The following is a 12363-nucleotide window of genomic DNA, read 5'->3' on the forward strand; positions in this document are numbered from 1 at the left end:
AAAGATCCTGCCTGTCCCTCCCGTCATCCGTGTACTTTTAGCTTTGGTATTGGTATCCCATAAGTAATGGATGACCCGTGGACTGACTACACTTAACAGGAGAAAATATAATTTATGCTTACCTGATAAATTCATTTCTCCTGTAGTGTAGTCAGTCCACGGCCCGCCCTGTTTTTTACGGCAGGTCTAAATTTTAAATTAAACTCCAGTCACCACTGCACCCTATAGTTTTCTCCTTTCTCGTTTGGTTTCGGTCGAATGACTGGGTATGACGTAGAGGGGAGGAGCTATATAGCAGCTCTGCTTGGGTGATCCTCTTGCACTTCCTGTTAGGGAGGAGATATAATCCCATAAGTAATGGATGACCCGTGGACTGACTACACTACAGGAGAAATGAATTTATCAGGTAAGCATAAATTATATTTTTAACATTCTTTTTAATTAATTTTAGTGATGGCATAGTCCATCTTTCTTTTATGTGCATCATTATTAAAGGTTATATTTTAATCACTTCACTCCCTACACAACATTTAATTGGTGGACCTTCTACAAGTGTGCCCATTTATGCTTTCCTTTTTCTTTTCTCTCTAATTAATGTTCAATACATTAGCATAAGGCACTGCCCACCTTTGAATACACAAGTTTGTTCAAGGGGGGATTGTGGAGATAGTCCAATAGAACCCCCCCTCCATTCCCTAGGGGTCTTAGAGAATATTTCTTAATATATTATTTTTTGAGTAGTAAACTTTTTATTGAATTTTATTACGTTAAACAAAATTGAACTAAACAAAAACATATACTATATATTTATAATGATGCAGTTAGTATAGATACCATAAAATTAGAACAGAACAAAACAAGATAAAAGAATAAACCACAGGAACTAAATGATATAACATACAAGTGCCTCTCCTTTTAATCTCACCCTTTACTACATATTAGAGGAAGATGTGAAACAATGTAATCAGAATAACCATTAATAACCGACATGGGGGCAATGATGGATAGGGCAACAAGTATAAAGGAAAAGAGGAAGGAAAAACCCGCTCAAGTTTAGAAGAATTTCCCAGTGATGAAGCTTCTTTCATACTAGCTTATACAGAACATCCTGCAGCTGCATTCCAGTAAAATTCTTATTTTAATTTAGAAGACATCTAATAATGAGGTTTATCAAGATGAGTTGTGCATTTCACAGAATTCTTCCAGACAAATATAATGGAGTAGTTGTTTTATTACCAATGAAGGTAGGGTCAACATGCTTTATTGCCGTGTGTAACATTTTAGGAGGGGGGGGACTAAAGGATTTGAAGGATCAATTAAAAACTTTACATATCCCTGTTAAGTGTGGTTCTTTGTAAGAATCTCATTAGCCCTGTGAACTACAGTTTAGGCTTGTTAAATAACCTTGTCATGTGATTGTGCTTGAGAAAGAGCAGGAAGACACAAATCAGGATATGCACCAGATTGCATCACCATTTATGGACATTCTAAAGCTTAAATTACATTTTCTAAATTTTTAGCGAATATAAGTTTACATTACTGATTCTAGCTTTTTATGTGTTTATCTCAATTGTGAAATACATTTTTGGGGTTAAATGTCCCTTTAGAGCAGAGATGGGGAACCTTGGCACACCTGATGTTTCAGAACTACATAACCCATGATGCTTAGGCACTCTGAAGTCCAGTTAAGCATCATGGGAAATGTAGTTCTGAAAAATCTGGAGAGCCAAGGTTCCCCATCCCTGCTTTAGAGTATTCGAGTTTAAATCACTTTCTAATTTACTTCTATTATCACATTTTCTCTTGGTATCTTTTGTTAAAAAGCAGGGACGTAAGCTCAGGTTTGTGCACATGTCTGAAGTACTATATGGCAACAGTTTTGCAAGAATGTTATCCATTTGCAAGGGCACTTGATGGCAGCACTATTTCATGACATGTAGTGTTTCAGACACCTACCTAGGTATCTCTTTAACAAAGAATTCTTCAATAAAGAATACCATGGGAACAAAGCAAATATGAAACTCTTTAAAATTGTATGCTCTGTCTGAATCTCAAAATATTTTTTGGGGTTTCATGTTTCTTTAACCCTTGCTAAGCGATTGAACATATAGGTGAGGACCTGACTGAGAGCTACAAGATTTGCAGCTCTTGAAGAACATGGCTGGTGAGACAATCTGGGATGACGGTTGCATGTAACCGTCAACCAGTGGCCGGGTTCTGCTCAGGAGCATGTTATTTTTATGGAGTTATAATGTCGTTTTGCTTCATACTAGGAGCCCACAACTGATTTCAACACAACAGACAGTGTATTAGATACATCCTTTGATAACTGATTGGCCTGAAGATAAACCTTTGTGATTTGAAATATTCTCAGGTTACTCTGTATATTATTCACAGGAACAGGAGGTGCAACATCTAGTAGAAAAAATGATGGTGTTGCAGACAGAAAGTGTTGATCTGCAGAGAAACCCACTTGGCAGGCGACATCGTGGGACACTTGATGATATGTAAGAGGAGTAGCTTCTAGGAATAAAACGACCGATCGGTTAACTATATATACCATGATTTACCAGTTAAACACATGTGAGTTTGAACTTACAATAGACATAACTATGAACCTAAGAGTGGTTGTCTTATTTTACAGAGAAGAGCAAGCAAAGGATGTTTATCGAAGGCTACGAGAGAGACCAAGAGGTGAATTTTATTAATATAAACGTGTGGTTACGCAAAACTGGGGAATGGGTAATAAAGGCATTATCTATCTTTTTAAACAATACAAATTCTGGTGTAGACTGTCCTTTTAAAGGGACACTAATGTCAAAATTAAACTTTGATGACTCAGATAGCACACACAATTAAAATGAAAAGAAAAGCAACTTTCCAATTTATTTTCATTATCAAAATGTGCACAATATTTTTATATTCACAGTTTGAGGCAGCAGCTCCTACTGAGCATATGCAAAAGTGCACGGTATATATTGTATGTGTTTTGTGATTGGCTGATGGCTGTTACATGATACAGGGAGAGGGAAAGTGGATCTGACTTTGATATTTGCCAGAAAAAAAAATCTACTGCTTATTTGATATTCAAAGCGCGATTAATTGATCTATTTATCATGTGTTTGTTAAACATGTAATTATATTGTATTTAGTGGTCATTTAAAGATAATTACACTCAGCTGATACTTGCTTGCCCCCCTTTAAAAAACTTTAAATACCTAAGTACCTTAGGAGGTGACAAAAACTGAATATCTGCTGCTAAAATTACGGTTTATTTGCTGGTAAGCAGACAAGCTGCACCACATAGGGTTGCCACCTCAGCCATGTTTTCTGGACACTTATGTGTTACACATGCTGCAGGGTGTGCAGGAGGAATATGAATAGTGCTTTCCATAACCACAATACATGTTCCTGAAGCATGTTTAATTTTAAAATCATTTCAAATGTTTGCAGCCCAGGGACTAAATTGTTTAACTTGTCTTTTCTGCTGTGGACAATTGGAGACAGATAAAATTTAAGCCCCTGCACGGATCAAGCAATCACTGTGTATTGTGTTGCAGGGTCAGGGTCCTGCAGGATACAGTACCGTTTGTACGGTTACATTACAGGAAAATGTGCCATAAAAATAAGTATATTCTAAAATGATTTTTACTACATATATTTATGAGGGATTCCATTAACGTTTGTTTACCACCATTGAGGAGCTAACAATAATACTTTATACATTGGATCTGTACCTTTCAGTATCTCTCAATATGGAATAGGCTGTAATAACATCAGAATTGTGTCTACCTTCCACACAGATCAGAGAAACGAGGGGGACAGCCAGGAGATGGTCCGTCTACTCCTACAGGCCATCCAAAGCTTTGAGAAGAGGGTCCAGTTGATATATGACCAGCTCAGGTTTGCATCTCTTCACATCTAGTGTTCCCCTACTTTCCAGAACATGGTAAAATCCTCAGTAATTGTCTCCTCTTTACAGTAAGACAGTGCAGTGCAAGCGCAAGGCCTTGGAGCTGTCCCCTAGGGTAGACGAGGTGATGAACCAGATGCGAGACGATGAGAGAATGGTGGTGAAGAGACAGGAGAAAAGACAACAGGAACTGTGGAATCTGCTTAAAATTGCATGTGTAAGTGACATACACCATCTATTCACATATGATTGCATGTGTACCAGAAACATGAAGTCATCACAGATCACGTAAATACAGATTACGTTGCTTGTAGGTGTCACCGATACCGGTAACATATATTTCACGTTCTACAGATACAAGGAAAAGTAATTTGTTTTCTTACATTGCTCTAAATAGGGACATTTTAAAATGTGGTGCAGTTGTTTCAAAACAGATTGTCGTTATACAGAAAATTTTATGAAGTGTCACTATTAAGCAATAGGAGTTCTGCTTCTTAGTGAGCACACAGACCTCAAAGGGACATAAAACTCAAAATTAAACTTTTATGATTCAGAGAAAGCAATTTGGGGAAAAAATCAACCTTTCTTATTTGCTTATATTAACCGATTATTATTTTTGTTTTATTTTCTTAGTATCCTTTGTAAAAGAGCATACCTAGATAGGCTTCAGAACATGGATGTGTCTTGAGCACCATTTAGCTGTTGTTTTGCAACAATATTGCAATACCGCTGCCATCTAGTTCTCAATGTATAACATTATTCCAAATATTGATGCAATACTGCTGCCATATGGGTCACACTCCTGAGCCTACCTGGGTATTCTTTCTTTTTTTATGACACGATGAGTCCACGGATCATCATAATTATTAATGGGATAATAACCTCCTGGTCAGCAGGAGGAGGTAAAGAGCACCACAGCAGAGCTGTTAAATAGCTCCTACCTTCCCTCCCACTCCAGTCATTCTCTTTGCCTATGTTAGTGATAGGAAGAGGTAAAGTGAGGTGTTAGAAGATTCTTCAATCAAGAGTTTGTTATTTTTAAAGTAGTGCCAGAGAGTGCTGCTTTGTTCTAGGGTGTAGCCGTAGTCCATATCAGTCTCTACAGTAGAGCTTTTGGTGGCTTTAGAGCAATGGGAACTTGTGGGACATTATTCTCACTGCGCCTCCCATACTGATGCTGCCCTGACTAAGAAAACCTGAAGCATTTTACTCAGGACTTTCGTTTTCTTTCCAGGTCCATGGGAGGGAGAGGACCTCTTAAACCTGGAACTGCCTTACTGCCAGGCAGAACACGAGGTAAGTGCTAACCTTTTTTCTGGGGGTAGAGATCTCAGAGAAAGTTTGGGCACTTTCTTAAATTTACATTTGAAAAAAACTCATTTAACTTGGCCTCAGACTCCCCTAGTTTTAGCAGGGGATATTTAGGCAGTTAGGACGCAGGCACTGGCTTGTCTTTCTTTCTCCTGGCTAATAATAAAGGAAAAACTGCCTGGGTGAAGTCAGTATTTCTGCTTACATTTATATTTTTTACTCATGGACTAATACTCTGTTGGGCAAAATAGACCGGACACTAAAGGACTGTGCAACTTAGTCACATGTTGCTGGTCAGTCTGTCTGCTTGATCCCGGGGGTGTAAATGGCGACCGGGAGATTACATGTTTGCCTTTTATTCATTTAGGCTACCAGTGTAGGTACTGTGTGTGCGACGTTACCGCAAATAATCAGCAGTGTCGCATCCTTTAACTTAAGTCTGAAGTTTTAGCCTTTTACTCCTGGCACCTTTACTCAAAGAACAATGGTGACCGGGAGGTAAATTGGATGACGCCCACGAGGGGCGGAATTGTTAGACGGCGCCAAGGCTTTCTCTCCTCCCTCCTGACAATTGGATTTGCACTAGGAGTGGAGGATGGCGCCGTGCAGAGAGATACTATTACTTCTTGTCTAAATGATTGCGCTTCAGTCAGCGCTACAATAGTTCAGCTTTCATGTAGGCAGGTGGTCTGACGTTTCAGCTGGATAAAACTGAGGGTATAGATGTTAAGTTCCTCATACATCTTCAATGTTTGAATTAATAATAATAAAGATGAGTTTCTTTATAACATTTATAGGGACAGTACCACTTGCCATATACTGATTCTATTTGCAATTGGTTAAGTTCTTTTTATTACATTATTCTGCTATATGTGAGGCAGGGTGATTAAACAAGTGTGCATTCATTTTTTCTGCTCACATGCAGTGCCCTACGGTTCCTTGCTATTTACCATCTGGAATTGCAGCACAAGATATTGTTTCCTTAATGTCATGACAATGTTTATTGACAGTAATGTTGACATGCTAATTTGCTTTTCTTTCATGTAATTAGCAAGAGTCCATGAGCTAGTGACGTATGGGATATACATTCCTACCAGGAGGGGCAAAGTTTCCCAAACCTCAAAATGCCTATAAATACACCCCTCACCACACCCACAATTCAGTTTTACAAACTTTGCCTCCGATGGAGATGGTGAAGTAAGTTTGTGCTAGATTCTACGTTGATATGCGCTCTGCAGCAAGTTGGAGCCCGGTTTTCCTCTCAGCGTGCAGTGAATGTCAGAGGGATGTGAGGAGAGTATTGCCTATTTGAATGCAGTGATCTCCTTCTACGGGGTCTATTTCATAGGTTCTCTGTTATCGGTCGTAGAGATTCATCTCTTACCTCCCTTTTCAGATCGACGATATACTCTTATATATACCATTACCTCTGCTGATTCTCGTTTCAGTACTGGTTTGGCTTTCTACAAACATGTAGATGAGTGTCCTGGGGTAAGTAAATCTTATTTTCTGTGACACTCTAAGCTATGGTTGGGCACTTTGTTTTTAAAGTTCTAAATATATGTATTCAAACATTTATTTGCCTTGACTCAGAATGTTCAACTTTCCTTATTTTTCAGACAGTCAGTTTCATATTTGGGATAATGCATTTGATTTAATCATTTTTTCTTACCTTCAAAAATTTGACTTTTTTCCCTGTGGGCTGTTAGGCTCGCGGGGGCTGAAAATGCTTCATTTTATTGCGTCATTCTTGGCGCAGACTTTTTTGGCGCAAAAATTCTTTTCCGTTTCCGGCGTCATACGTGTCGCCGGAAGTTGCGTCATTTTTTGACGTTATTTTGCGCCAAAAATGTCGGCGTTCCGGATGTGGCGTCATTTTTGGCGCCAAAAAGCATTTAGGCGCCAAATAATGTGGGCGTCTTATTTGGCGCTAAAAAATATGGGCGTCGCTTTTGTCTCCACATTATTTAAGTCTCATTTTTCATTGCTTCTGGTTGCTAGAAGCTTGTTCTTTGGCATTTTTTCCCATTCCTGAAACTGTCATTTAAGGAATTTGATCAATTTTGCTTTATATGTTGTTGTTTTTTCACTTACATATTGCAAGATGTCTCACGTTGCATCTGAGTCAGAAGATACAACAGGAAAATCGCTGTCTAGTGCTGGATCTACCAAAGCTAAGTGTATCTGCTGTAAACTTTTGGTAGCTATTCCTCCAGCTGTTGTTTGTATTGATTGTCATGACAAACTTGTTAAAGCAGATAATATTTCCTTTAGTAAAGTACCATTGCCTGTTGCAGTTCCTTCAACATCTAAGGTGCAGAATGTTCCTGATAACATAAGAGATTTTGTTTCTGAATCCATAAAGAAGGCTATGTCTGTTATTTCTCCTTCTAGTAAACGTAAAAAATCTTTTAAAACTTCTCTCCCTACAGATGAATTTTTAAATGAACATCATCATTCTGATTCTGATGACTCTTCTGGTTCAGAGGATTCTGTCTCAGAGGTTGATGCTGATAAATCTTCATATTTATTTAAAATGGAATTTATTCGTTCTTTACTTAAAGAAGTTCTAATTGCTTTAGAAATAGAGGATTCTGGTCCTCTTGATACTAATTCTAAACGTTTGGATAAGGTATTTAAATCTCCTGTGGTTATTCCAGAAGTTTTTCCTGTTCCTAATGCTATTTCTGCAGTAATTTCCAAAGAATGGGATAAATTGGGTAATTCATTTACTCCTTCTAAACGTTTTAAGCAATTATATCCTGTGCCGTCTGACAGATTAGAATTTTGGGACAAAATCCCTAAAGTTGATGGGGCTATTTCTACCCTTGCTAAACGTACTACTATTCCTACGTCAGATGGTACTTCGTTTAAGGATCCTTTAGATAGGAAAATTGAATCCTTTCTAAGAAAAGCTTATCTGTGTTCAGGTAATCTTCTTAGACCTGCTATATCTTTGGCTGATGTTGCTGCAGCTTTAACTTTTTGGTTGGAAACCTTAGCGCAACAAGTAACACATCATGATTCTCATGATATTATTCTTCTTCTTCAGCATGCTAATAATTTTATCTGTGATGCCATCTTTGATATTATCAGAGTTGATGTCAGGTTTATGTCTCTAGCTATTTTAGCTAGAAGAGCTTTATGGCTTAAGACTTGGAATGCTGATATGGCTTCTAAATCAACTCTACTTTCCATTTCTTTCCAGGGTAACAAATTATTTGGTTCTCAGTTGGATTCTATTATTTCAACTGTTACTGGTGGGAAAGGAACCTTTTTACCACAGGATAAAAAATCTAAGGGTAAAAGCAGAGCTAATAATCGTTTTCGTTCCTTTCGTTTCAACAAAGAACAAAAACCTGATCCTTCATCCTCAGGAGCCGTTTCAGTTTGGAAACCATCTCCAATCTGGAATAAATCCAAGCCAGCCAGAAAGGCAAAGCCTGCTTCTAAGTCCACATGAAGGTGCGGCCCTCATTCCAGCTCAGCTGGTAGGGGGCAGGTTACGTTTTTTCAAAGAAATTTGGATCAATTCTGTTCACAATCTTTGGATTCAGAACATTGTTTCAGAAGGGTACAGAATTGGTTTCAAGATGAGACCTCCTGCAAAGAGATTTTTTCTTTCCCGTGTCCCAGTAAATCCAGTAAAAGCTCAAGCATTTCTGAATTGTGTTTCAGATCTAGAGTTGACTGGAGTAATTATGCCAGTTCCAGTTCAGGAACAGGGGATGGGGTTTTATTCAAATCTCTTCATTGTACCAAAGAAGGAGAATTCCTTCAGACCAGTTCTGGATCTAAAAATATTGAATCGTTATGTAAGGATACCAACGTTCAAGATGGTAACTGTAAGGACTATCTTGCCTTTTGTTCAGCAAGGGAATTATATGTCCACAATAGATTTACAGGATGCATATCTGCATATTCCGATTCATCCGGATCATTATCGGTTCCTGAGATTCTCTTTTCTGGACAAGCATTACCAGTTTGTGGCTCTGCCGTTTGGCCTTGCTACAGCTCCAAGAATTTTTACAAAGGTTCTCGGTGCCCTTCTGTCTGTAATCAGAGAACAGGGTATTGTGGTATTTCCTTATTTGGACGATATCTTGGTACTTGCTCAGTCTTTACATTTAGCAGAATTTCATACGAATCGACTTGTGTTGTTTCTTCAAGATCATGGTTGGAGGATCAATTTACCAAAAAGTTCATTGATTCCTCAGACAAGGGTAACCTTTCTGGGTTTCCAAATAGATTCAGTGTCCATGACTCTGTCTTTAACAGACAAGAGGCGTCTAAAACTGATGGCAGCTTGTCGAAACCTTCAGTCACAATCATTCCCTTCGGTAGCCTTATGCATGGAAATTCTAGGTCTTATGACTGCTGCATCGGACGCGATCCCCTTTGCTCGTTTTCACATGCGACCTCTTCAGCTTTGTATGCTGAATCAATGGTGCAAGGATTACACAAAGATATCTCAATTAATATCTTTAAAACCGATTGTTCGACACTCTCTAACGTGGTGGACAGATCACCATTGTTTAATTCAGGGGGCTTCTTTTGTGCTTCCGACCTGGACTGTAATTTCAACAGATGCAAGTCTCACAGGTTGGGGAGCTGTGTGGGGATCTCTGACGGCACAAGGAGTTTGGGAATCTCAGGAGGTGAGATTACCGATCAATATTTTGGAACTCCGTGCAATTTTCAGAGCTCTTCAGTTTTGGCCTCTTCTGAAGAGAGAATCGTTCATTTGTTTTCAGACAGACAATGTCACAACTGTGGCATACATCAATCATCAAGGAGGAACTCACAGTCCTCTGGCTATGAAAGAAGTATCTCGAATTTTGGTTTGGGCGGAATCCAGCTCCTGTCTAATCTCTGCGGTTCATATCCCAGGTGTAGACAATTGGGAAGCGGATTATCTCAGTCGCCAAACGTTGCATCCGGGCGAATGGTCTCTTCACCCAGAGGTGTTTCTTCAGATCGTTCAAATGTGGGAACTTCCAGAAATAGATTTGATGGCGTCCCATCTAAACAAGAAACTTCCCAGGTATCTGTCCAGATCCCGGGATCCTCAGGCGGAGGCAGTGGATGCATTATCACTTCCTTGGAAGTATCATCCTGCCTATATCTTTCCGCCTCTAGTTCTTCTTCCAAGAGTAATCTCCAAGATTCTGAAGGAATGCTCGTTTGTTCTGCTGGTAGCTCCGGCATGGCCTCACAGGTTTTGGTATGCGGATCTTGTCCGGATGGCCTCTTGCCAACCGTGGACTCTTCCGTTAAGACCAGACCTTCTGTCACAAGGTCCTTTTTTCCATCAGGATCTGAAATCCTTAAATTTAAAGGTATGGAGATTGAACGCTTGATTCTTCGTCAAAGAGGTTTCTCTGACGCTGTGATTAATACTATGTTACAGGCTCATAAATCTGTATCTAGAGAGATATATTATAGAGTTTGGAAGACTTATATTTCTTGGTGTATTTCTCATCATTTTTCTTGGCATTCTTTTAGAATTCCGAGAATTTTACAGTTTCTTCAGGATGGTTTAGATAAAGGTTTGTCCGCAAGTTCTTTGAAAGGACAAATCTCTGCTCTTTCTGTTCTTTTTCACAGAAAGATTGCTATTCTTCCTGATATTCATTGTTTTGTACAAGCTCTGGTTCGTATAAAACCTGTCATTAAGTCAATTTCTCCTCCTTGGAGTTTGAATTTGGTTCTGGGGGCTCTTCAAGCTCCTCCGTTTGAACCTATGCATTCATTGGACATTAAATTACTTTCTTGGAAAGTTTTGTTCCTTTTGGCCATCTCTTCTGCCAGAAGAGTTTCTGAATTATCTGCTCTTTCTTGTGAGTCTCCTTTTCTGATTTTTCATCAGGATAAGGCGGTGTTGCGAACTTCTTTTGAATTTTTACCTAAAGTTGTGAATTCCAGAAAGCTTCTGCCATTTCTTTGGCATCTTGGTTGAAATCTTTAATTCATCTTGCCTATGTTGAGTCGGGTAAAACTCCGCCTCAGAGAATTACAGCTCATTCTACTAGGTCAGTTTCTACTTCCTGGGCATTTAGGAATGAAGCTTCGGTTGATCAGATTTGCAAAGCAGCAACTTGGTCCTCTTTGCATACTTTTACTAAATTCTACCATTTTGATGTATTTTCTTCTTCTGAAGCAGTTTTTGGTAGAAAAGTACTTCAGGCAGCGGTTTCAGTTTGAATCTTCTGCTTATGTTTTTTCGTTCAACTTTATTTTGGGTGTGGATTATTTTCAGCAGGAATTGGCTGTCTTTATTTTATCCCTCCCTCTCTAGTGACTCTTGTGTGGAAAGATCCACATCTTGGGTAATCATTATCCCATACGTCACTAGCTCATGGACTCTTGCTAATTACATGAAAGAAAACATAATTTATGTAAGAACTTACCTGATAAATTCATTTCTTTCATATTAGCAAGAGTCCATGAGGCCCGCCCTTTTTTTGTGGTGGTTATGATTTTGTATAAAGCACAATTATTCCAATTCCTTATTTTATATGCTTTCGCACTTTTTTATCACCCCACTTCTTGGCTATTCGTTAAACTGAATTGTGGGTGTGGTGAGGGGTGTATTTATAGGCATTTTGAGGTTTGGGAAACTTTGCCCCTCCTGGTAGGAATGTATATCCCATACGTCACTAGCTCATGGACTCTTGCTAATATGAAAGAAATGAATTTATCAGGTAAGTTCTTACATAAATTATGTTTTTTATGAGCTCAGAAATAAGAAATTACTTTTAAAATTTAAAGAGACAGTAACAGTTTTTTTTATCTTTTAATTTTTATTAAAATAATTTAAACTGTTTATTTGTTTAATTCATCCTTTGTGATAGGATGGAACAAGAGCACACAAAAATAGTTACTTTTTTAATTTAAAAGAGACAGTAACATTTTTTATGTGTTAATTTTTATTAAAAGATTTCTCTCTTTTTCTGTTGACAATGGTCAATCTATTCCACAATATTCTCCTATAGTGTCTCACAAAATTTTTATGGCCCTCATGCAGTGTCCTGCGTTTCCTCTCAGACGCCACCCGGAGTTACTCTGCATTTCATGCATTCTATGTTTTTCCCACGCGGTAGAAAAACATTACTAGAGGAATTATTTTCCATCTTTTA

At 38.5% G+C, this 12363-nt stretch overlaps 1 protein-coding gene across 1 annotated transcript in view; it reads left to right on the plus strand.

Annotated features, from left to right (window-relative positions):
• Positions 1 to 12363, plus strand: part of IKBKB (inhibitor of nuclear factor kappa B kinase subunit beta) — a 221534-nt gene that overhangs the window by 162703 nt on the left and 46468 nt on the right. Inside the window, exons 18-21 of the mRNA XM_053718001.1 lie at positions 2398 to 2507; positions 2645 to 2694; positions 3804 to 3903; positions 3983 to 4130. Coding sequence (XP_053573976.1) covers positions 2398 to 2507; positions 2645 to 2694; positions 3804 to 3903; positions 3983 to 4130 — 408 coding nt within the window. The remainder of the gene's footprint in view (positions 1 to 2397; positions 2508 to 2644; positions 2695 to 3803; positions 3904 to 3982; positions 4131 to 12363) is intronic.

This window comes from Bombina bombina, chromosome 6 (assembly GCF_027579735.1).
Source record: "Bombina bombina isolate aBomBom1 chromosome 6, aBomBom1.pri, whole genome shotgun sequence".
Lineage (NCBI taxonomy): Eukaryota > Metazoa > Chordata > Amphibia > Anura > Bombinatoridae > Bombina > Bombina bombina.